The following is a 26,997-nucleotide window of genomic DNA, read 5'->3' on the forward strand; positions in this document are numbered from 1 at the left end:
AAGACATGGGTGTTGGTGGGGAGGTGCTGTGAGTGCTCACGGTTCCAATGGGAGGCAGTAGCCAGAAAATGAGGGCCTTGGCATGTCTCATTTACGCAAGTGTCACCAAGGACTGTGCAATCTGGTAACTGCTTTGACCTTCAGTTCCCTCTTTTTTATTGGGAAGATGAGGATGCTACCAGCTTACTATGGTCCTGAAGCAAGTGAATTGTGATGAGCACTAGGAAAGGATCAGTACCATTGTGCTCAGAATGGGTGTTAGCTGTGAAGTACAGACCTAGCTGCCTAAATAATGCTTGTTTAACAGTTTTCTGTATGTAATAATAGTTATAGCTTGTTTCCTCTCTGATGGTATTGGTACTCTTCCCTATTTAAGGCTGTCTTTGACTGATGGGATTTATTGCTGATGACTTACTGGCTATTAATAATGTTTTACCATGTATTAACAGGAAGGAGCTGTCCTTTAATTTTTAATAAAATTAAAGGATGGGTCCTACCTGTTAATACTTGGTAAATTACTTTGAGACATCCTCTGTGTGCAGTGAAAAAAGCCCATACTTTGTGGAGGGTGTGGAGAGACTGAAAGTGGATCACTTAGCCATGAATGCCAGCATATTTCCAGCAATGCTGGCTTCTTCAGGAGCCACTTAGGAGATGAAGACTGTTTGTTTTCACTGAACTTCTCTGTAAAAAAAAAGTTTTGATGTAAAGAAGTTTGTATACCAGATTCCTATTTCTCTCTGCGCAGCAAAAATGGACAGATCTACAAAGCTCCTGTGATCCCAGATGCCTTGTTACAATTTTGTACATGAAAATGCATTTATAAATCTAGAACATTTAGCAAGGGATAGAGATCGGTGGAAGCAGTTCCTGGCATTCCTCAGGAAACCTTTAGCAAATGTAAAGATAAGATATCAAGGCTGGTGGAAGGCTTCCCATTCCCATAGGTGGCTACAAAACTGTTTGCCTCATATCTCAGAAGAACCAGTTCCTTGCAAAGATCATGAATGTTGATGGATCCTTCAATTCAACATTCCCAAGTGCTTTTCCCTCATTGCTCTTGATAATTTTCAAAACAAAATATTTGCCAGTGGAAGAAAGCTTTGTTTCCACTTCATTTGGATATAGCAGGATGACCAAATGCAACTTTACTTAAGCCACCGTCATTCCTCTATGTGATCACAGAATAAGCTAATATAAACTTACTGTTTATGAGTAAAACACATTAGTTGTATAATCTTTATAACAAGACACAGCTTGGTTATCCCTCAGATTAAAGAAAATGGCAGGAAATCTTGCAAGTGAGGTCTTTTACCTTTTAGAGGCTGTATCCTCATATGCACTGAGATTAATCAAGTACATGCACAATTTAGAGAGCTTCACAACCACTACTTTAAGAGCAACAGATGGAATTTTGGTAGATGATGTGGAAAACTTGTTAGTAAATATTGTGGCAGCTGCAAAGTTTGGCAACTGACAGTATTTAAAATAAATGAGTGTCAGAAAGCCTTGCAATTTAACCTTATATTTATTTACTTTTAAAGAGTGCTATTTCAGATTGTCCTTTAAGAAAGGATATTTGTGATAAAATTGCTCTGCTGCAGAAACAGTTAATGGTATTTATGTGCTGAGTACTAGGTTAGTTAGAGGATAGATATTTTCCGTTTAGGGTTTCAGGGGTTTGTGGTGGCTGAGACTCGTGTACAGATCTTTCTTACTGAAGCTATAGACTACTGCAGAGAGAGACTGCCTCATTTTGTTTGTACAAGAGCACTGATGTCAACTTCAAAAGAGAAAGATTAGGATTCAGCAGATAATTTCTATCTTTGTAGCAAGTCACACTGAGGACTTTGTCCTTAATTGACATGCTGTTCAGAGGCTGTATCTTTTTTTTTTATTGTCCATTGATAGTAAAAACATTAGCAGACTGCTGATTGATAGACAAGAATGGGGCTTTTGGCTTGTGCTCTTTCCTGAACTGCATACTGTAAGTTAAAAGAAATTTTCCCCAAGATTGGAATAAATAAAAAATGCTGGTATTTTGCCCAGGTTTTTATCCAGAGTGTGGTTCCTTCTCTGCTGTATTGTGAAATTCATGCAATGTTTCAATTCCTAATGGTGTTCATTGTAACTTTGTAACAAATTTAACTTTTTAGCTCTTTCCTTTGAAAGTTAAGATACCAGATTTGGTCCTTGGAAACCTCTTTTGACGTATAAGGTAAAAAAGCTAGGGTTGTTGTCTTGGTTGGAGGGAAGATGGCATCAGACAATCAGTCCCCAATTGTGTGTATTGGCTCCAAATTAAAGTTGAATATTGGGAGTATGTGTGTTTGGGGTGGAAGAGGTCAGAAAAGGAGACACTCTTGTATATCCCATGATGCCGTTAGCTAAGCACTAAAATATATTACTGTGAGTTTCAGCTGTGACCACAGAAGCAGTGAATCAATAGTACTGCCTGCACTATTGGGAAATAAACTGGAGACAGAGTTATCTGCATAGCCTCTTGGCCCCTAGGCAATGCCTAAGAGAGACTTTTTTTACTTTTTCATGAGCATTGGCTCTCACTGAAATGAAGACGAGTCACTTTTTGTCCAGTTGATGCCTCATAAAGTCGATATCCTTTATTATTTATTTCTTAAATCTTTCCTGAGCAGAAGCTGTTAGTTGTGCTTTGAGGCGTGGAGGTTCTGCCACTTGAGCTGCTTTGTCACTCTCAGAGCCTTCATATTTCTTGGGAAGTTCAAAGGTCCCACAGCCTTACAGCATGAATTTCACAGAAAAGCAGGGACTTTATGCAAAAAGACAATTTCTTTCTATTGCACAGTGAGATTTTGCTACAGGAAATTTTTTTTAAAAGTAAGTAGGTACTTATTAAAAAAAATTATTAAGAAAAACCTATCAAAGAAAAAGTAAAAGTACTTAATTATTTTCTATAAGCTCTAGTTTTCAGCCCAAAGGTCAAAATTTGGCATAAGGAGCTTGGCAGATAGTTTTGCTTCCCAACCAAGGATTCCAAAAGGGGGGAGAATAAGCATTAACCCCATCCTTAATTTTATGCTTGGGAAAACTGAGCTAAAGAAATATTTAGTAGCTTTGCCATGCCAGGAAGCAAGTAACAGATTCGAAGACAAAACTTTAACTTCCAACTGAAAGTATTTTTACTGAAGCACAGGGACTCTTGATAGCACTGCATTGCAGATGAAAATATTTGTGGTGATGTTGTCAATTCAAATATTTTGTAGTTTTACATAAGAGCCAAGATACTATAAAATTAGGGAAAACTACTCCAACTCCCTCTTCATTATTGCAAGCTTCACAGAAGTAAGCTTTATCAGCTTTTGGATGATTTGAGCAGTAAAATGCAGTAACGGGCAACATTACTGCCCAAGTGTACACATGCTATGAAACAGTGGCATGAAAGATGGGACACTGCCACCTCCTGGGTACATTCTGCTAGTAAACATGATGTTGATCCAATCTAAAAGCAGAACAGCTTTTTAAAACCAAATTAAAACCTTTATGCTCTTGCAGACGAACCCTATCTAGGCTGTGGGGTTTTTGTGTTTAACCTCACTAATGACATTTCACTCCAAGTGTGTGGAACAGGGATATCAGAGACTCAGCAGCCCAGTGCCCTGCAATAGGCTGTAAACAGATCCCCGATTCATAGCCCCTTGTGTTGAGACTGTGACAAATGCTTCGTATTTGTGCCTGACTTAAACCCCTCTGATTTATTGCTGTAGGCCACAAGGTTTGTTTTGAAAGGATTCTGCTACTGGTTTTCATCCAATTTTCCCTATGTTTTTCAGCTCAACGCAATGGCAAACAGAGCAGCAGGGAAGGGATATGAAAATGAAGACAACTACTCCAACATCAAGTTTCAGTTCATAGGCATTGAGAACATCCATGTCATGAGAAATAGTCTGCAGAAAATGCTTGAAGGTAATACTCCCCTTCACTGGAACCTAGAGGAAAGAATTGATCCTTCTGTCAAACAAATCAGAATAACTGCTCTGAAATCAGCAGCAGGGAAAAGGAGTATGAAAAGTAATCTTTGCCTGTTGCAGCTGCATGCAGCTGCCTGCTGGCTAATGGGACTTGTGCAAGGGAGCATCATGGCAAATATTGATTGCTGATTTCTTAATTGTGAAAACACCTTGTTTCCTGACTGAAATCCTGATATCATTTAGTTTAACGATAAAATTAATTTTAATTCAGTGCACATTACTGCTACTATGTCTTTTTTTGAAATTCACATTTTGATAATAAAATCAAAAAATCACTTAGGGCTGACTTTAAGGCTAGTTGAAAATAGAGATTGATTTTTTTTTAAAGCTCAGAAAAACTGTGGTTTGATTTTCATATAAGGTAGTCATGCATTTTGGACTGTGAATTTTAACAGAAACTCATTCATGCCCTGTATAGAACATATCATATCAGGTCTATTAATGAAATTAATTCACAGTCAGTGGGTGTAACTATTCATCACCTTCAATATCCCATGGAAATTAATAACAATTGCCTTATAAATACTTAGCAGTATATAAACCAGCAAATCTGTTCTGCCATTTCATATTTGCAGTGCATAACTGTTTAGAGGTCATATGGGAAAAGAGCAAGGATAAATAAGCCATCCTTGACCCTCATTGGCTTGCTGATTTTTAACAAGCAAATAGTAAATAGTGCTCACTCCACTGTGTCTCAGTATTTACTTCATGTACATAAATAACAACTTCCATCATCTCCTGGATCAGCTTCATCTGTCTTATTCTTGATTTCATGCTCTGCCCATGCTCTTTTACTCTTCGTCTGTCTCCCATTGAGTGCACGCAATTGTAAATTTGAAATCTAAGAAGGGCTTAAATTTTCCATGCTAGGGAAGCCATGCTCTGTTTTCAAATAAGAGCATTTTACGGAAAGCAGCATTAAATTGTGATGCAGGTAAAACACTCCCTCTCTTCATCAGAGTTTTCTTGGCCTAAGGGTCTCAGGTAGGAAAACAGAAGGATTTTTTGTTCAGTATGAAGTCTTGTTTGGATAGGAGGGAGGCTGGGTGAGTAAACAGGTCCCTTTATTTGTTCAGCTCAAGACTATCAAAGTTAAAATAGTAAACAACCAGCCTGGCTGCATGGGAATTGCTGTGTATAATTTTTGAGCCAAAAGTTCGAGACCGGCCCATGGCCCAAACTTGCATGTAACAAGGTAATTCCTAATGTATTTAACACTTCAGGCTGCTTGGGGGACACAAATTCTTAGCATCTATTTTCAAATGAGCCATATGGTTAAAACATCTGCTTTTTTCCTGGTTTTGTATTTGCTGTATTGAAATCTCACATGTATCAACCTGACTGATATTAGAAATCAGAGAAGTTAAGTACTTTTTAAAAGAAAAATCTTATGACTTTCAGTGTGTCAGGGCTTTCCTTATGTAAGATGCTGTGTAGTTTTTATCTTTTTCCATTTGTATGTGTCCCTTAATCTCTTTTTCTGGTGATCTTTTACCTGACTTGAGCATACAAAGAGACCTAGACCCAAAAAGGCTGTCAAGGATGATGATAACACACATTTAATATGGCTTTAAATTTTTATCAAGGAATACCTAGATAATATATCAATAATTATCAATTACTGTTGTATTATCAATATCAAAAATATATAAATAATTAAAAGAATACATAAATAAGATAGCAATATCACTGTACCTATGTGAATCTTAAGTAAAACATCACACTACACTATAAACTTTACAGAATGGGTCTGCTGCTCATGATGTGTTGTAAGATTTTATAAGGTGCATAAAAACCTTTGAAAAGGCAAATGAGGCTGATGAAAACTGATTTTAGTTTATTGTGAGCTGTATTGTTGCTTGGAAATGTACAGCATGAAAAAAGGACATCAAGATATAATTGGCCAGATGCATTGCTGAAATGCAAGGCCAGTTTCGTTGAATTTACTGGTACTAAGCAGAAGTGTAGAGCAAAGGATCTTCACATGCCAGATTGCAGGTTATTTTCGATATAGAGTTTTAAATAACTTCCAATGCTGAGAAAATCTGAAAAAAATTTATTACTCAGTTTTCCATTAGAAAATGCACTTATATTAGGAATGTATTAATTTCAATTATGTTTTTTTGGGAAAAAGCTGAGAAAATTAAATTTATACTTATGAAAATGTAAATATTTAATTGAGTAGATAAAAAAATTGGTTTCAGCTTTATGATTTTACTGAATTTAATTCAAGCCAATTTATCTTACTTCAGCATATATTTACCCTGGTTTAATGTTAATTTTTGGCAAACTATACCAGCATTATAAAATTATTAATTTTTAGAATAAGATTTTTTTCAGAATATGCAAAAAATGTTGAGATTTGACTGTACTAGGGAAGTAAAATGCATTTCAACATGATGGAATTTCCTTTCAGAGAAAAAAAAAATTTGTCTCTGCTGCCTTTACGGCTTTTTATTTTTCTTCATTTATAGATAGGTCTATGTGAAGAACCTTGAGATAATTTTGATCCTGTCCACAACCTCCTTGAAATAATTTTTAACATTAGAAGGACATTACACAGGGACTTTTCTCGATAAAGATCCAAGGGCTGCCTGAGGCTGCTGTTTGGCATTTGGGATGGGGTGGGTTGTGCAGCACACCCAGGGCCAGCTGGGACCTGACCCCTGTGTGTTGTGCACTGAGGTGATGGCCCCACATGCTCCCTGTTTGTATTTAAACAGCAAATACGAGCTTCTCCTCCCCTCATACCAGGAGCAGCACTTGCTGATGTAGGAGCAGCCCTCTGATCCTTGGACTTCTGTGACAGATCAGCCAGTAGGAAAACCTGTGGGATTGGCCCACAGCAAGTACTCCTTCCTCTACTTATGTCTGTCCTGCCAGAAATGGGGGGAGTAGTTCAGCACACTCCTCTGGTACTTTTGCTGGTGGAAGAGGCAGTTTCCAACATGTGTCCTGTTTCTTCCTCCCATCCAGGAGGTATGGGTGCCTCATATCCAGGGATATGGGCACACTGCTGGAATTCTCAGAGCTCTGCCCAGCAGCTCTTTGTTTTCCTGTGCATACAGTGTGGATGAAGCAGGCCATATTTCTCAAAGATTTTGGTACCTTTTCTGCCTTTTCCCCTAAGGATAAGCCTCATAATTGAATTCATAATTGAACTCAGTGTTAAGGTCCAGATCAGTTGCCAAAGTCATGCGAAATATACAGGGTAGGCATTTAGGACAGTATGAACTTTGCTCAGTGAAGTGGTCAGTAAATATTGACTGCAATTTGGGAGTGGGAATGAGCAAAGCACTGTTTCAGCCTTACCTTGGGCTTTTGTAAACAGAGACAGCAGCTTCAGCCAGAATTCAGCCACTAATTGGTCATGCTCCCATCTGCACAGAAGCATTAATCATATGGAAAGCTGTTTGCTTTCAGTGCTGCTATCTCTGCATCTTTATAAATATCCTCCAAAAATTACTTTTAAAATAACCATCTGGAAGGGGCCTTGCATGTAAACATTGCAAGACTGTGTATGGACACATTAGGCCATTTTGCTTCTGAACTAAATGGAGTTAGGACAGTCAGATAGGTCAGATATGGTATAAACTCTGGCTTGTAAAATTAAATTTCAATTACCCTGAAGGAAACTGAAGCTATGCCAGGGGCCAAAATGGCTGTAAATAACCGAGTCTTTTAAGATTTCCAGACCACAAGAGACTTACTAAGACATAAGTAATTGACAGATCATACATTAAGTTAGTAAAAGTCATGATGTTTTTCACGGTACTCTGAAAATTAATTTCAGTGGCTAATATATTTTTCCTTAAAAGACAGTATAACTCTACATGGATCAAAATAAAGATGTAGTCTATTTGTGGGGTGAATTTAGTATCTCACTGTTGAAAATAGATTGCACCAAATTTCATTGAGTATTTGTTCTGCTGGATTGAGGTACCTGATTTAGATTCTGATTGCTTTTTTTGTTCTGATGCCACAAACTCTTGAATATTACAAAATGGATGCTTGGATACAGCAGAATAGGAACTTAGAGTAGAAACCAAGAGATTGTTATTTTTTTCTTCAAATGTGGCATAGAGTTTGGAAGATTTTCAGGAAAATATTTTCTTTGATGGATTATGTCTTGTCCTCACTATCAGAATACTTTTTGACTTCAAGTGAAGCTTTAGTAAGGTTTAACTCAGGGATGGAGAGCTGTAGAATGAACCACTTTAACTCAACCACCATCATGTGTGGTGAGCTGGGAGCAGGAGGCAGTGGCACAATTTAGGTGTCTGTCTGCCTGTCCAACAGCAAAAATCAAATGCTTTCTGTTTCCAAGTCCTCATCATTAAATATACTAATTCCTCCCAGGGGTTTGAAAACTTCACTCCCAACACAATTTTGGAAAATGCATGCTTCATAGAAGGATGGATTTGGATTTGTTTGCAATAGGCTTTATGACAGCTTATCTTTTTAAATTAAATCAGTATATTGGGTGAAATTTGACCCACCCCATTTCTTAAATATATATGTTTCTCAAAGGTTAACTTTGACTGTGAAGTAGTCCTTCTTTTCAAAAGATGCATGTTTTACATAGGAAATATCTGAGGAAGAGAGAACTCTGAGGCTAAACAGTCAGTGAAGCTTAAGGGACTCTAATTACTATAAATTTAATATGTGTCTTATTTTGCAGTTTGTGAGCTGAAATCACCTTCAATGAGTGACTTTCTGTGGGGCCTAGAGAATTCTGGCTGGCTGAAGCACATCAAAGCCATTATGGATGCTGGCATTTTTATTGCAAAGGTAAAGTGTATAAAATGAGAACAAAACTTGGAGTAACCAGATACAGGAAATGAGGATCAAATTCTCTGCTTATGGGTAACTTCTGTTATCTCTTCAGTGATGTTATACCTGGAAAAAGCCCATCTTGCAATGCTTTGTGTATGAGGAGAGATGATTCTTAGGTGCTGTTGTGTTGACATTTTTCTAAAATAGTAAACAAAAGCTTGTGTTCTTTTGTACTAGAGCCTCTACTAGCCTGTGTCTTGTTATGCCAGACATTTGAATGTCCTTTACTCCCCAGCAGGAATTGTTACTGTTTCTTTCCCTATTTGCCCTGCCTCCTCCACTGTTTCTGGACATTTTCTTTGTAGAAGTGGTAGTTGTAATATATACATATAGCTAAATATTATGTATAATACATTATATTATACATAATATATAGCTACTGTGTTATCACCTCTGAGTTATCAGGCAACCAGCTAAATTCACCTCCTGAACCAACTCCTGTGTATTACCATAGCCAAACTCTCTAGCAGCTTCTACTTTATATATCTGAGAACTTCTACAGAAAACAGTTTTGGCTTTAATAAGAAATTATTTCCCCTAATCCCCCACAAATAATATAGACATCTGTCATCTACCAGCAGTAGCTTTAATTTTATTACCCCCCACCTTGTGCTCTGGCTTTTTACTGCTTCAGTTCTTATTTCTGAGATTGCTATTACAATTTCTTATCAGCCATTTTATTCACATAACCTGCTGCACAAAACTATACAGATAAAACTTCATGGATTTCCCCCCTCACTAACTGCTTGTTTCTCTTGCATTGCTTCTTCCTTCTCAGAAGGCAACTGTAGTTTCTTACCCAAACAGCAGCTGTGGGATACATACATGTATTACTATTCCCAGCCCTACTACCTTTCATTAGCTCCTAGAAATAAGGTCATTTACATTAGCTTTGCCAGTTTTTCCCCAATGGCTGGTCTTATTATCCTTTGTCCATATGCTTGCTAGCCCAGTGCCTTTTGACCCGTTCTTATTTGTACGGTTCCCAGTTCTCAGTTCTTGGTCTCCTGCCCACAGGGGTTCTATTTTGGTAGAATTTACTTGTCTCTTGAGATAAACATAGATAATTTATTATTATTCTTCATTCTCTATTAAGCCCAAACGTAACCTAAATGTGTTTTTTTTCATAACTATATCTTTCCTAACCTGTTTTATATTCTACTTCCTAAATTTAATTCTCTTTAGAAATGACAAAGGCCAAAACCCTTAGAATTAAAAAAAACAACCTCCAACCCTCAAGTTCTAAAAATAATACAACACCAGACTCTGGAGAACTCAGTACAATTTCTTCTTTATGTGTTTATGTATAAAATGGATTCCTCTCTCCCCAGTTATTACATTAAACATACTGATAAAATCTTGCTTATTAAACATGGATGTTTCCCACTACCACAGGCTTCCCCAAAAACCTTTACAGCATGTCATCAGAGCAATTCAGTGTGCTGCAATGATGTCCAGGCTAGTGCTGCCATCAGAAGCAGACATTGCCCTTATTGACATTACCATTGTCATGGTTTAGCATAGTTTGGGTTCTGAATTTGTTCGGGGGGAAATTCCAAGCTATTGGGTCAGAGAATGATGAAAAGATGAAAAATTAAGAGCCATATTGCAAGCATGGCTATTCTTTAAGTGGCATGTGAGTGGCACAAGATGTATTAGAGCATCTGAATCTGCTGTAGGTAGTTGTCTGCTTTGACAGATTGATGTATTTAAATTGAAATGAATCCCACATCTTCCTGTAGTGGAGCATAAACAGGTAATTCTCAACCACTATATTGCACGAGCAGGGGTGAATGAAAACTTTTCAAATGAGAGGAATAACACTGATTTTCAAATGACACAACACTCAACTTAAGAACTCTGTGGTAGACTAAAAATGAAAGAGCTTTCCCAGTTACCAAGTTAATACTCTCTGTATGCTGCTGTCTCACTGTTCCTCTCTTACCATTGTCTTCCTCCCTGCTTGTGAAATTTCTGACTTTTTCTGTATCCTTAGGCTGTGGCTGAGGAAGGTGTGAGTGTGCTTGTTCACTGCTCTGATGGCTGGGATAGGACAGCCCAGGTTTGCTCTGTAGCAAGCCTTCTATTGGATCCATATTACAGAACTATGAAGGGATTCATGGTAAGCAGGTTCTTTCACAGACTAAATGAAGCAGTATGGCATCACTTAAGATGAATAACTTTGTTTTTAATAGGAAATAAACTGTCCCGTAATATACCCTCATTTTGTTTTGGGTTTTAAGCAGGAAAGAAGGCTTCCATATGTTCATGTTAAAGTCTCCCAATTTGTCTATGAAATGTTATTCAAGGTGGGGATCAGTTGGGCACCCATGTTTGTTTTTTTTTTCCTAACCTTGACCAAGAAACTTTCTCACAGCCCAAAGAGCTTTTGTACAAGCAACAATTTGTATTCATTGGCAATGAACATTTTAATTTTGAGTGTCAGAAGTGGGTCTTTCTAGACATTAGATTGCAATGAGCAGCTATATTGAAAAATCTGTTCCTTTCCCAAGTCAATCAGCAGTAGTAAAACATCTAGAAGTGGTTATCAAGTTACTGGTCACATGTTAAAAAGATGTTTGAGACATTTATAAGTTCTATTTTAGAAAGCAATGAAACAAGATATTTGAAGTTGTGCTGAAATACTGGCACCCTCTCTGCATCCATGAAGAGTGCTGTTTCCCTGAGTGGGCAGCAGTGCTCATCACTTATTATTTTTCTGATAATTGTGAAAATTATTTAGGATTCTAGTACTGCTTGCTTACATCCTTCTTGCTTGCCACTTTTCTGCTTATTCTAAGAATTAACTGGGATTCCAACACTCCTTGTTTATACCACTCTTCTGCCTGCTTCAACATGTCAGCTCTACTCCACAACATTGAATGCAATATTCTCATTTTAGGTGTTAATTGAAAAAGACTGGATTTCCTTTGGTCACAAATTTAACCACAGGTAAGGCGGTGCTAAGGTTTTCGTCTCTCTGTTGTCTATGTTTGTGTAGTCAGTATCTGCTGCCATTCCAGTTTTACTTCTCTGCTGCCTTACAAAACATAGCAACAGAATGCCCCAGGAAACAGCCATACCCTTTTCCCCAACTACATAATTTAGCTTCCTGGAAAAGTCAGAGTGAACTAGTTCTATATGAGCACTCCAAAACTACTAAAAATCCTGCATGCTGGTCTTGCAGTTGCTATAAGCATTGAGAGGTCCATGTGAGTAGTATGTATTTGGCTTGGAAAATCCCTTTGGACTCTAGCAGATCTTCTAGTAGTGCCTAGGCTCCCCACATAAGGCCCCGTTCATCAAAGGGACTTCTCCATTTTCCAAGACAGTATTTAATCTTAGGCATGTCTGTGAGTTGTCTATTACATAAAATATACTCTTCCTGTTACACTCTGTTCTAAAAAAACCAGCAAGATCTGCTCAGAAATGTCAGGCAAAATGGAAAGTCATTTACTTGGACAGGTTATTTTGAACATTGATCCCATGTAAGTGCTATAATGTAATGAAAATGTTTGAAGACTTAACATATTTAAACATACATGTTTTCACATTTTCTTTCTTTCTTTATTTTAGTTTCTGTAAAAATGAAAAATGCAATTTTTATGCTGTCTTTAATTACATTATATTGCTTGATTTGAATATAAATTTGTTATAGTTTAAAAAAACAACAAAACTTACAGAAAGTCTGTGCACTTCCATACCACCCGTGAAATTTTAGCAGGAAATACTACATTTAATATGATACTGTCAGTTATTTATGCTTATCAGTGGTAAAAGGTGTTATGAAATGCAATAACCACTGATAGCTTTGGTTTGCTGTGCAATACTGCTACATTTTCTTTGATAATAGTATCAGATTTAGAAGTTTCAGTTTTAGATATTTATGAAATTTTTATGAAATTCCACTCTGTTGGCATGTGTACGCCACCCCCAGCAGAATAATTCATTGAATATGCTTCTTCCTATTATGTAGACTTAAAAAATATTTTTTACTTCTATGTGTTTTATATTTTCAAGCTCATTTTCTTCATTGCAAGTGGTTCCAAGAGGCATTTTTATACACAGAAAGTGTTTACTTGACAGTCACAGTAACATGTAAACACTTCCCACTTCCCAGAAATTTCACCAAGAGAGGGCAGCTTTAACCTGTTTTCTGCTGAGGTTATAATGTAGCTCTCCTGCTCACTTTTCTGGTTTGGGGAATAAACTGCTATTAAGAGACAGTCTTCAGGCCCACTTTTGTCATGAAGTCATTGCAGGCATTCTTTTGCTAACCTGTATTACTGTGGTACAATTTATATTGATAGCATTAAAACATGGCTATGCAGCAGCCAGCCTTTTGTAGCTGTAATGTAACAAGACACCCAATACAAGGGTTTTTTTGTTTGTTTGCAATTCTGCCTCCTTTCTAATTCATGATTCTTGCATCATTTTTTTAAGTAAAAATATAGTAGTAGTTGAGATTTTAGAAATGAATGTCTATGATGTAACTTGCATACTCGAAGTGAGGGGTTTGTTTTCCTTAGAGTTAATTCAGTTTTCCTACAGGAATTCAGTTTTTTTTTTTTAATGTATCTTGTCTTTTCAGGTATGGCAATTTAGATGGAGATCCAAAGGAGATATCGCCTGTTATTGACCAGTTCATTGAATGTATTTGGCAGTTAATGGAACAGTTTCCTTGTGCTTTTGAATTCAATGAGAGATTCCTCATCCACATACAGCATCATATCTATTCTTGCCAGTTTGGGAATTTCCTGTGTAACAGCCAGAAGGAGAGACGAGAGCTGAAGTATGAAAATGTTTTCTTTAGTAGCATATTTATGCATGGGGTCTGTGGCTGGTGGTGTATTGAGGAGTCAGACATTCTCCAGTCTGTATGTATGGGTTTCATAAGGCACAGGGTGCCTGTTGTCTTCTGGCAACACAGATTAATACAAAAAAAAAAAGATCCTCTGCAGTGTAGCTCTGCTGGGAGCATAATCCATGGTGTGTGTGTGTAGTGGTTTGGTCTAAAATACTCATTACTGTTTATCTTCTGTGAGATAAGAATTAGGAGAAACGCAAAGCAGGCACCAAACTTGAAAGAATATAAAGAAGTTTATTAACAGACCTAAAAGAAGGGGAAAAAAAAAATTATACCACCTTCAGAACTCTCCTCCTCCCCCCACCTTCCTCCCTTCTCCCACTGACAATGTAAAAAGACAACCCTTATGATGTTCAGTCTGTTTACCACTTCCATAATAACCTTGTTCAGTCCATTTAGAAAGAGAAGTCTCTTCTTGCTCATGCTATGAAAACAGTATCACGAGCCAGCCGCCCGGGTTGGTTCTCTGCTCACATGTGAGTCCCTTCCCCCGACTTGCAGCTTTTCCTGCAACTGCTTTCGAGGATCCACTCTTGAAGTTTTTTGGGGTACAATTTTAAGGTTGAGCCGTTCAGAAACAAAAACAGAGGCCCTTCTCCTTCCCTGGGAGCAAAGGGTCTTCCTCATCTTCATCTTTAAGACTATCTCTGGGAGCATCTCTAGGAACTGAGGTTTTCTCCTTTCCCATCTGGAGCAAAAGTCCTCATCTGGTCCATCTCTCCCTGTCCAAACTTCTCATGAAATTACAGCTGCGTCAGCATCTGCCTATCTCAGTGCAGGTGCTTTTGCTTACGAGCTGAACACTCCACCCCCCATATCTTAATGAAATTACAACGGGATACTCTGATATATCATAGCTTCACAACAGAATTTCAGCTTTAAGCATCTCCTCTCTCTTCCCTCAGGTTTTCAGCTCTTCACAGCAATAAAAGGGTTAATCTCACCTCGGCCTTCCAGCTGGAATGTTGAATGTTTCTTATCACAGTGGAGGGGGGGGTTCCGAGCCTCTCTGGCTGCCCACGGCAAGGCAGTGGGGGGGTTCCATGGCTGGAACAGGTCCATGGCTCCAGGCCGGCCGTGGCCCAGCCTGGCCTGGCCCAAGCAGGGCCTGGCCGGGCCCGCTGCCCCCCGCACGGGGCCTGCAGCCACCTGTCCCAGCGCCGGAAACGAGAGAGAGCTTGGGGGGGGAGTTTGTCTATTCTTAAGTGTGGATCACAGAGGCAGTCACAACTTTAAGTGGCTTAAAGAATTGTCCATATTCAAACTGGCCAGCTGATAGGTTCTGTCATGTCCCAGAGGAAGCTGTAAGTACCCCTTAGCAAGGACATCCCTTTTGGGACTATCCTTGCTAACCTATGACAGCATGACAGGGATTAGTGAAAATTGACAAGCATTATGCCTTCAGCCATGTGGGCCTACCTTTACTGCAGCCCTGAAAAAATACAAGGCAAGCTGGCTCTGTAACTAGTATAAAATGACAGTAACTCTAGTTAAGTTCTCAGTTTAAGAGTTACTGCTCCTCTGTGTTTTAACCTGTCTTTGGATCTCATGTCAGGACATTTTAGTCCTGCTCTATTAGGTAGTACTTCCTTATTGTCTTTTTGTCTGGTAGCCCTCCCTAGGACTGAGTCAGCAAACTGTCCTTCTGCTGTCTGGCCCCAAAGCAATTATGAATTAATCTACCTGCCCTGAGGCCCAAACAAAGACAGCATCATCATTCCTGGCAGTGCTCATGATCATACCTGCTTCCCGGGGCCCTGGGTCCTTGATACATGGTGATATCCATTGCTTTTCTCAAGCACCCTGATCATGTCAGCAGTAGCAATGAGAGGAAGGTGCTGGTTACTGCTGGCTGCTGCCATTTGGTCCTTTTCACTGCTTAAATGCAGAGCAGCCACCGTGCCACAGTCCATTTAAAATCAAAACCTTCACAGATCACCACATCCCAAGATCTAACTGTGTAAGAAATTGCAGCTCAGCGGGAGCTGAGTGCTTTTAAATGTGGGGATCCTTTTGTGCAGAGATCAGTCTGAAAGCTCACTTTATGGAAGTGATCCTCTCCACCTCACAAAAGAACCAGTCTCTCCACCTACTTGCTCCAGCTGCTTTCACTTTATGGGAAATGGATTGGATTTTGCTTTTAGTGACCAACAAGGGAATATGGGTCTCTGTTTCTCTATGCTTGTAACTTAAGTCTAATTCTGTTAAGGAAACCAATTGTAAACTGGGAGTACAGAGGACTAGAATGCTGCATCTAAGCTTCAGCTATCCCTGAACTGTGACAGAGGCTTTAATATATTTTTATTTAATGCATTGTTTTTCAGAATCAAAGAAAGAACGTATTCATTGTGGGCTCACTTGTGGAAAAATCGTGCCGATTACTTGAATCCTTTATACAGGTCAGACCACAGTCAAACCCAAGGGACCCTGCACCCACAGATCACTCCATGCAACTTCTTGTACAAGTAGGTAGTGTCACTTGCTATTGGGAGTTGTAGGATGTGTTAGTACAGAACAGAATGCCTTTGTATATAAGAATTTCTTGTTCTATGAGGCAGTTTATATTGAGGAAATTCAGTCTCAGATGCAGTGTGTTTGTTCCTTGTGTGCTCATAGTCAGCCAACACCTCTGCACCATTCCACAAGAGTATTAGTCTGAAAAGAAGCTTAAGATTAAAGGTATATTGATAGTTGTGTGTCCTAATTTCATGGTTACTCACTTCTTCCACTGAGAACTGCCTCTTTCAGTTCTGTTTTCATCCGTTGTTTCTAAATTTATAGTTGCTTTAACTTCTTCCACTCCAAGATTTTGTGATGTTAATTTGAATCAAAATTGGTGTCAAAAATAAGGATCTTTTCAAGAAATTATATGATTTCATTGCTAAAACAAGTGTTTAGTAAAAAAATAGCATATTTTCCCCATGTTGTTGTATCAGGTAAAACAAAGTTAAGTTTTACCTGGTATTTTTTCAAAATGTAACAAAATGTCATCACTTTAGAAATGTTACTACACTGACATTCTGACTTACTTAATTGTGCCATTAGTCTTAACAAACTTCAGGAGAACTTGAATAGAAATTAATGAAAACCGTGATTTAAGTAAAGCTGATCAGTTTGTTTTCCAGTTGCAAGCAATAGCACCTGTTAAAAAGTCAATAAAAATCCTAAATTACAGAAATTGAACTCTTTCATGTCCACTATACCAGGTCACATCTACTTTAAAACAAAAAAAAATAGTCATTAATTGTATTCTTTGGGACAGTGGGATTTATAAAAGAAGTACTGCTACAGCAGATCCTCCAATGGAGAAGTAATCCTGTTGATTTTAATCGAATTACTTGGATGCGTAAAGATTTCCAAGCATGAGTTATCAGATGATAAACGTAAGGGGGAATGTGATTTAAATAGATACTATTGGGATAGGAGTAATAAGGCAGTAAGCAGCACGCATGTGCTCCAAAAATATCTGTTAGCTACTTGGCCAGACAGCTGCAGCTCACAGCAGGGCTCGGCTGCTGAACCTGTCTGGTGAACTGGTTACACACTCAGGGCCTGCCTGTGGCCGTATTGCCAACAAGGCAGGAGGAGCACTAGAATAATACAGAATTTCAAAGTTGATTTCATGGGAAGTTTAACAACAATTGAGAACTAGGAATATGAAAAAATATCTCTATCCTGGGCTATTTTATAGGTACCATTGCTCTAAAGCCCATAGTGTAGAACAAGAAAATAATACCAAAAAAACCCTGCAAAATTTTGCATTCAGTGAACCTTTCTCAGTCATGTGATCTAAGCTACATTCACCTTTCTTTCTACTGTGAATCAGAATCAGTTTGAGCTGCCTATGTCCACAGAGTTACACCTTCAGGACAGAGCAAATGCAAATGAACCATTAATCTTGCTAAATAGTCTGTGAACTTATGTGTATGCACTCTAATGATGAATAAGCATGGATAGATCATTTAGGACAATATGTGTCTGGGGGGAAAAAAAAAAAAAAAAAGAGAAAAAAAGAGTGTGCATTTAAGTCTTGTGAGGCTACTTCACCAAATGGGAAAATTCCTGACCTGCCCATAAATTTCAGGTTCTGGAGTGGTATGTACAACCGCTTTGAAAAGGGGCTGCATCCTCGACAGTCAGTTACTGATTATCTGATGGCAGTGAAGGAAGAAACTCAGCAGCTGGAAGAAGAGCTGAAAGTCTTACAAGAGGTAATAAACAGTTGAGCTTGATACCCCAGACTTGGTAACTGATGATAAATGAAACCCAATTCCATATGCTGTGGAGTCCCCTACACGCTACATCCTGTTCTGGAATGAGGATGTTCAGCCATCATCTTTGTTCTCAGATAAATCACTGTGAATGTTTCGCATTTAAGACACAAAAGTGGACTCCCTTCTTTAAGGATAAAATTTTACCTGTGTTGGTACACAAGTACTACTGAAATTAAATTTAATCCTTCTGTAACTCAGAGGGAATTAGAGTTCAGACGAATGCTGTAGTTCAGTATTGGTTTGTGATAAATTGTGCACTTCTCATACTCCATAAATGCAAATAGGCAGTTTTCAAGGGTGGGTTGAGCTCTGAAAACTTAATTAAAAAGAAAAAAAATGCAAGGACATGTAAGAGGATTTCTGGGCCCTAAATGTGTCCATGTCATATATACTGTTTCCTTTATTTTAGAGATTGGCCAATCTTCAGAAATCACAGTCAGGTGATAATAAAATCAAGAGTAAGCAACAAGACCGAAGTAAACAAACTGGACTGTATACTTCCAACAATAGCTTAGCTAACACTCCCCAGGAGTATAGCAATGATCTGAAATCATTCCCATCCCGGAGCCCTTCACAAGGGGATGAAGAAGATTCTGCCCTGATTTTGACACAGGACAACCTGAAAAGCTCTGATCCTGACCTCTCAGCCAACAGTGATCAGGAGTCTGGTGTGGAGGACTTAAGCTGTAGGTCCCCAAGTGGGGGTGGCTGCTTGCCTAGTGAAGACAGTGGCAAGGACTCTGATGAAGCCGTATTTCTGGCGGGCTGAAATACCTTCACAGCAGCAAGGATCCAGATGAAGTTGAGTCTTACACAGTCTGGAATGACATCTTGTCATCAGATTAAGAATGGAAGTGGCCTGTAGCCTAAAGAAATAATCCAAAGAAAGGGAACTGTGCAATTGTGTAAGTAAAGATCTAAGCAGAACGAGCTATTATTAATTTTAAGGCATAATGCTAAAAAAAGGTAATATCTGTTGTTATATTTCATTAAGCCAATGTGATTGTTTTATCAATGCTGTACATAATTATTCCTTACTTTGTACATTTCCATAATTATTTATTGGACAAGATAATAGTTCTTTTCATAAGATGTGAAATTCCAAAGTACCCTCTTACACAAGGCGGAAGATACACTAGTGTTAGCCTTACTGGTGAAGCAGTCAAAATTTATTTTTGTAGAGCTCCTTTGCCTTCAGACATATTATGTATATTCTTCGCTTTTTTCTTCACAAGAGGTTTGAATAATTATTTTGCATATTCTCCTACTAAAATCCTTTACAGCAAAGTAAAAACTAACAAACGGACACACTGGCTCAGGGGACAAATGAAGCTTTGATCCTGAAAAAAATCCATTACTAAGCAGTTGCTGCTGCATCTGAATGCATCCCATTTGTACTCAATTCTCAACCAATGTTGAAAGTTCAGTAGTTTATGTGACCAAAACTTGAAAGAATATAACAATACTCACACAGCCTTTTTGCTAAAACACCCCTTTGAAGCAAAAGGTACATGAGGCTGTGTACTCTTGACTCTTTATGTTTTGTTGCCAAGTTTGTTTCTGTCTTACCCTTGTTCCAAATGACCTACCTAAGATATAAAGGTAAAATTTTAAAGGTGATAAAATCCCAAATTCTTCAGCCTATTTTGATTCCTACTTGAAAATGTTTGAGTGGGAGTGTGGTACAGATACAGTGGAGAGACTAGGGAATATAAAATCACTTACAGAAATCACTCATGAAAACATCACTCTGAATTTGTAAGTAAAGGAAAGCTGTGCCCATAAAGGAACTGTTATAAAGAATATTTCTTCCAAATTTTGTTGTTCAGAATAAACTAACCATAACCAACTGATGTTTTTTATCCTCACACAAAATTTCCCTTTTAGTATTTGCCAACCTGAACAGAGCATGGCAATACTAATTTAAGAAAAGGACTGAAGAACCATTCATCAGAAAGTTTAATCTCATTTAAGAACTCTCGTATTTTTAAAAATAGGAGTAATAGTTTTCATAATCAGCAGTTCAGAAGTAAACAACTGAAAAATGTTCAGAATGTGGAATGTCTTGAAACTCACTAAAAAGGTGGCCATATTAGGCTACAACTCACTCAAGTTTGGGTTTTTTTGTTGTTGTTGTTGTTGTTTTTGTTTGTTTGTTTTTTAATTTTAGTTAAAGCCAGCAGTTAAAAATATAATCATATGGCTGCTTTTACCTGCTTGGAGGCAATGCAGCATTGAACTCTAGTAGAGCAAAGCAGTAGTAATATAAGTTTACTTTGGTTGCATTTCACACTACTCCTTCAAGTACAGACTTACAGGCAGAACTGTATTATATAAATATACCTCAATTTAGAATCCTTAGATTTTATTATTCAGTGTGCTTTTCTGAAATGGCTTTTCATACTGTTCTGTGAACATGTTATTAAAAGTGAATAGGTAAACTTCAGTATTATTACTATCTTCTAAAGGGAGCTGCTGTCTTTGAACAAATAATTCTTAACAGCAAGGTTTCTCTTAACATTATATTGGAAAGGCCATATCCTCAATTTGATAAATCACTATTGCTCAATTCAAATAAATACAACTACAAATTATATAGTTGAGAATCTATCCTTCTGGTTTTTAATCTTTATGAATTTTTAATAAATGAAAGCCCTGATTTTAACTGCACTTTTAAAAATGTTTTGTATTTTAAACATAGCCTGTAAACTTCATGGCATTAAAGGAAACTTTGAATGGATTTTCTCAAACTAAAGAAATATGCTGCAAAGTCAGCAATGAAAAAAACCCACACAAATATTCTGCCTAAAAATCAGTTTGAAAATGAGCAATGTTATTGTACATGTTTAAAATGTAAAATTGTATATGATGATACTGTGTTCTACTAGACATGTCTAGAAATAAATTCAGAAGAGCAAGATATACAAATTCAAAGCACTGTCTTTGTGTTGCTTATGCAACTCCTTGTAACTAGCTTTACACTAAAATATTAACATGTTAACAGTTTCTTTAAGCAGCCTTCACTTAGCAGCCCTCTGTGATGTGTCTTTCAGTCCTTGGAATTTTGCATTAACTACTACTGCTTTCATTGTACTGCATGTATTTGTGGCATTATCAGGCTAATGAGAAACACCTTCAAATAAACACTCAGGTGTTATGTTATTTCACGCCAGAGAATGAAACAAAGGTTTGCTTTTCCAATTTTTGTAATAGAGTTCTTCATTTCCTCTAGATGCACTTTGTCACTGACATTAAGGGATTCTTGTATCTTCCATGACACTTGAATCCAGTAGTTTCAGTTGTGGAATAATCTACAACTAAGAAAATGGAGAGTCTTGTCAGTTGTGTTAATTATATGGGACCATGTTATACCCCTGTATTTCTTTTTTTTTAGGCAATGCAAAAAAAAAGATGAAAAGACTTCACTATTAACTACATTGGTTTCTTGTAGCCTTGCTGCAAATCTTTGCAAATTTGGCCCACTGCAATAAGCCCACTGTAATTTGAAACAGGACACAGATGAATGTAACTAAATTGCTGGAAAGGCTGCTCTTTAGTATGAAAATGTGTGCCTAAGGGACACTGAAGGCAATGGGATCAAACAGCTGAAGTCTTCTTTATAGAAGATCACCATGTGAAGCAGAGAAGGCAAACTATTTGCCAGCTGATTTTATTGGTAACTCTAGACAAGACACAAATGTGATAAACTGGTAATGGATTCTAAAAAGCTGAGAAATAAAATTAAGTAGTTGGAGGGCACAACAACACGGTATCATTAAAAAATAGAAAGAGAGAAACAAAAAGTAAAAGGAAGAAGGCAGGGAAGGAAAGCTCTTTGTAAAATCAGCAAGTAAGGTAGGGAACCACATTCTTTGAAGACAGAGGCAAGCCAGGGCACAGGTTCACAGCATGAAAGATGTTTAATGACACAAACTAGTAACAATTAAACCCCAGCAACAAAGTGGGGATAGCCTTTGCACTGAAGATAAGAGTGTCATCACTGCTGACCAGCTAACCTGATGCTTTTATGTGGACACTGCCCTGATCTGCACGCAAGAGCTCTAAAGTAGATCACAAACATAGCCAAGGCCAGGGGCTGCTTCTGGGTGCAGGCTGAAGGCTGAGTGCAGCTTTTAAGTTGGCTGGTCACCCTTACACTCTGTAGTGCAGGGACAAGTCATCATCACAGTGACTGAAAAATCCTCCAAGGACAGGTAAGTCACTGACAATTCATTTGGGAAGGGAGGAACGTGTGCTGGGTGAGTTTATGGTCATAAGGTCAACTTTTGGCAGTACTAAGACATATGAAAAATATGCCGAAGATCTAAAGCCAAGTGTACTGCAGACCCTGAATTCAGAGAGGTGCCAGACTGCAGTGATAGGAAGATAAAATAAACATTTAAATTTACTTATATTATTCAAATCGCCAGTAAAGCACCTGAAACCAGCAAATCAAATCATGTTAAGTCTTAAAATAAAATGTACTAATTTTTAAACATAAATCATTCTATAAAGAAGCTAACAAAACCTTATAGGTCCACCAGAATCATGACTGAATTCAGGCAAGGACTAAGTCTGTCGCTAAGGTTATTCAGATGAATTTATTCCCTTTCTGAAGACTAAAGAACACAGTTCTTTATGTTGAGGTATTCCCTTATTATTTAAATATAGGCTCTCTTCATAGCTTATTACTGCATAGAAGTGTCATGTCTACAAGGTATCTGACTAAAACAAGGCATTTACGTAAGCCAGAGATGCAATACAGGTTTTTAAAGCCCATTCTAGTGAAGGTAGATCCAAGAATTACTGCCGTTGAAATGGTTAAACAGGAAAGGCTCAAACCACTGCACATGAAGATAAAAAGTTTGTCCTTGAGTATTGTACTGCATCCACTTCCAACACAATTCTGTATCCACTCAAAAAGTCCTGCAGTACCCAACTATAAGTTAGACAACTACAAGATATATTAAAATCCTAAACCCTTTATTTGTAAGTTTAACACATTACAGTATTTACTGTTCAGAATAATTAAGGCTGTGATAGCTGACTTTGTTGACAGAGTTTTAACTGAGTTTTACCTTAAGGTCTCTTAAATCTCTATTTTATAAAGATTTATCCTAGTCTTTGAAGGAAGTAGTTAGAACTTGGACAAGTATAAAACTGTAAGATTTCTAACTTCCACATTTGGTCCAGGTCCTAAGTGGCAAAGCTGCCAGAATATGTCAAGAGCAAACAACAGAATTATAGAACATACTGCTTAGAACTGACTTTATCATAGTCTCTTGGCGGCGGTGGTAGCTGGCATAGTGCCTCCTCAGCAAGTTCACTGATGACACAAAGCTGGAAGGAGCAGCCAACATCCCAGAGTGCCGTGCAGCCCTTCAGAAGGATCTCAGCAGACTGGAGGGATGGGCAGAGAACATTCTGAAATTCAACAAAGGCAAATGCAGGGTCCTGCACCTGGGGAAGAATAGTTCTGGGTTCATCAGTACAAGGAAGACATGGAACTCCTGGAGTAGGTTGCCCTCCAGCAGAGGGCAACAAAGATGAGTGGAACACCTCACTTACTAGAATAGGCTGAGGGAGCTGGGCCTGTTTAGACTTGCAAAGACTGAGAGGGGACCCCATCAATGTCTATAAGTATCTCAAGAAAGGGTATCAAGAGGATGGAGCCAGGCTTTTCTTGGTGGTGCTGAACAATACCACAAGAGGCAAATGGCAGAAACTGATACCCAGGAAGTTCCACCTGAATATGAGGAAGTTCTTTACTGCGTGGGTGACTGAGCACTGGAACAGACTGCCCAGAGAGGTTGTGGAGTCTCCCTCACTAGAGATATTCAAGAACCATCTGGACACAAATCCTGTGCCCTGTGCTCTAAGATGACCCTGCTTGAGCAGGGAGGTTGGACTGAATGACCTAGTGTAGACCCTTCCAACATGGCTAGATTCTGTGATCTAGCAGTAAGATCAGGTATTGAAATTAGGCAAACCCCAGACTCAATTAGCAGTTACAACACAGAAAGTACACTCTCCCTCAAACTACTGCAATATCAGAGATGAGCCATCTCCTTACTCTTCTATTTCTTGTTCACTGAGTTGACTTTCCCATTGGGAGAACACCTGTGCATGACATTGTGCAAGGCTCCCAAGAAACAAGTCATTGTACATAGCCTGTTATTCCAGATTGCTTAAAAGTTCACATGACATATTTCAAAAACCTTTAAAATATGCATCTAACAGCAGCTGCCATTCTCTTACACTTTATGGGGGGAATTGCTTAAAGCTGGATTTACACCTACACTCCGTATTTTGGCAAAATAAGGTAAAGAATATGCTTAACAGTGAGCTACCAGCATGCTAGAAGCAAAAAACCCTGACAGTGTTACCAGTGTTCTACCTAGGCTTCTGGTGACCATGAAAGGCACAACCAGTGTAGGACTAAAAGAAAAGAGAAACAAAACAACAAAAAAACCCCTCAAAAACTACCCCAACCAGCAGCAGGTTGATCCTTAAAAGACCAGAAACAGGCTGGACATTCTTGGATGTGACAGGATTCCTGCAGCTAATGCAGTATACATCATCATTGAATACAGAGACTTCTGTGCTTCTTTTCTAGAGGATGGGTTTGTGACTGCAGTGGCTAAAAATAAGGGAAAAAATCCAAAGAATAGGAACAAAGAGAACAGAAAGGGAGAGAAGAGAACTTAACTTTCAAATCCCTGAACAACAAACACTGAACTTACATTGCACACTGACATTTTCTTGTAGATTCTACTCCATTACCATCAGAAGGACTCCATGGAGAAGTTCCCAATTTTGAAATTTGCTCATAAAAGTAAGAGGAAAGCTGACATAAGAGGAAAAGCTGAAGTGTCCAGAACTTGTACTAGTAAATCCCCTGAAGGTGACCTGGCTAAAGAGTTCAGTGACAGTAGAGCACCGTAATACCTGGCAGATGAGAACAGAAGCCTGTCCTTCCATGCTGTTATAAAATGTCTAAAGAAGACACTAGCCCAATACAGCTAGAACACCAGATGTCTGGTCATCCATTCCTTTCTCTGTTCACAAGGAAGAAACAACAACAGCTCCATACAGAATTGTTTTTAGCCCTGAGTCTTAACTAGATCCTCAGAAAGAGATCAGAAACAACAACTCAGCACAAAAATAGATGGGATTTTGCCAAGAAGATAACAGTGATAACTTACATCTAACTCTTCTCCACAGCTGCAGAAGTCACACTACTCATAAACCCAAGTTCAGAATCACTTGGATGCCTACATAATCTAAGGCTTTAGTTAGCACATCAGCAGGAGTGCTATGTCAAAATACAAACAGCACATTTTTTGGAATAAGATCCTCTAAAATTATTGCTTAACCATTCCACTTATAAAGTGTTGGTTTTTTTTCAGACACCTAAGTATCTTTGATTTGGACCACAGATCTATTTTCTTGGGACATCTAATCTCAGAATTTGGATCAGCTTTAAAATAAGTCCTATAAAATACCAGTGAATAGTTTACTCACCCTGAAAAGCAACATCTTAGGACAAACACACAACTGTAACGAATGGCAGGGCTGAGACTGAAGACCCACTAGCCTGTGGAACAGACTTCTTGCACTTACGTCATTTTCCTTACTCACTTTTCTCCATTCAGAAGAAATACCACATTTTGCTGGAAGAATATCAAGTTTAGGACTGAAGATCAGTGACATGGAAAAATACATGTTTGGACTGTGCTTGTGCTGTAGTTTGAGACTTGAACCTGCCATGTTCTGTGATCCTATCTAGGTAACATAGAGGTAGAGTCTCGGCTAAGAGGTTTATCTCCAGACTGCTTCCTGACAAGAAAGAAGCAGGATTTCTGATACATTACTTAATCAGCACCTAATCCTATTTAACTCTCCCAACTACAATTCCTTCTACTCCTCCTCCTTTGTTCTTGACTGTCTCCATGAAAACCTAATGCATTGAGAAGGTTAAGAAAAAGAATGTGTCTTCTTGCAATAGCAAGAGAGAAAATACATGCATGCATTTAGGGGCTGTATTTTTCTCCTACAGAATATTGCATTTGGTCCTATCCATTCTCACCAGATATACCCCCATCCTAAGACTGTCATCTTACCAGAGGAAAGATTCATTGATTACAGTGCAGAATTAAGTTTCACTTTCAAATTTGATCGCTTGCCTTACCATATGGCACTATGCAACTCCAACCAAATTAGCTTCTTTGTTTCTTAAAATTAGGGAAAAAAAATTGCTATTTTCCAAAGAACTTCTGAACTAGTTTTTGTAAAGTACTTCTGAGTTCCTTGCATGATGAACATATTTATATTGCATAGAACAGAAACAGGAAAGTGACCTGATTATTATTCCTTTATGAACAAAAAAAAAAAGAAATTGTTAGATGAAAATTGTGTTTAATTAGTGGTAGGTACCAAGCCACTCTTGCAAATCAGTGCATCAGTGCTACTAAGCAACATACCAAATCTACACACAGATCATTTATTCTGATTCCAATATAATTTTTTCCAACACATCCTTTGCTTAATCCCCAATCTACTTATCCAAAACACAATACAAGCTACACTTAGTTTTCTGTTATTACTTAGAAGTAAAAAAAACTTGTTCTTTAATATTTTGGCTTCAAGAAAAGACAGGTTGTGAATCCACTGACAATCTCCATTAAGAACTTTTTTTAGTTTCCAAAGTCCTATCAACACTTAAAGTTTTCCACAGATTAAGCCAAATCTATGGTTAAAGTTCAAAATACAAAATATATGAATTATGTTTTTATAAAAATGTAAAAAGCTAGTCAAAATTACATGTTTAGATATTTAATCTCTGAATAATGGAGTATAGCAGCAAGGAACTTAAATATTGTAACTATGAACAATAAATACAAGAAATTAATGCAAAGATTGCAATAGAAGGATTCTTGAATACAATGAGAATATAAAGAGACATTCTAATTTGTACAAAAACCATCCCAACTCTGTATACAATCTCTTCTAT

General features: G+C 38.0%; 1 protein-coding gene across 5 annotated transcripts in view; it reads left to right on the forward strand.

Annotated features, from left to right (window-relative positions):
• Positions 1-26,914, forward strand: part of MTMR7 (myotubularin related protein 7) — a 52,158-nt gene extending 25,244 nt beyond the window's left edge. Inside the window, exons 7-15 of one of the 5 annotated variants that reach the window (XR_011150717.1) lie at positions 3,810-3,942; positions 8,689-8,798; positions 10,840-10,965; positions 11,746-11,795; positions 13,435-13,635; positions 16,035-16,175; positions 17,795-17,921; positions 18,394-22,198; positions 24,753-26,914. Coding sequence is in view for 4 of the 5 variants with exons in the window: in XM_069013990.1 (XP_068870091.1) it covers positions 3,810-3,942; positions 8,689-8,798; positions 10,840-10,965; positions 11,746-11,795; positions 13,435-13,635; positions 16,035-16,175; positions 17,795-17,921; positions 18,394-18,753 (1,248 nt within the window). In the remaining variant the exon portion in view is untranslated. Of the gene's footprint in view, positions 1-3,809; positions 3,943-8,688; positions 8,799-10,839; positions 10,966-11,745; positions 11,796-13,434; positions 13,636-16,034; positions 16,176-17,794; positions 17,922-18,393 lie in introns of all 5 variants that reach the window. The other 4 variants (XM_069013990.1, XM_069013992.1, XM_069013991.1 and 1 more) reach the window with 4 other exon arrangements.
• The last annotated feature ends 83 nt before the right edge of the window (positions 26,915-26,997 follow it).

Source organism: Aphelocoma coerulescens, chromosome 4, assembly GCF_041296385.1.
Source record: "Aphelocoma coerulescens isolate FSJ_1873_10779 chromosome 4, UR_Acoe_1.0, whole genome shotgun sequence".
Lineage (NCBI taxonomy): Eukaryota > Metazoa > Chordata > Aves > Passeriformes > Corvidae > Aphelocoma > Aphelocoma coerulescens.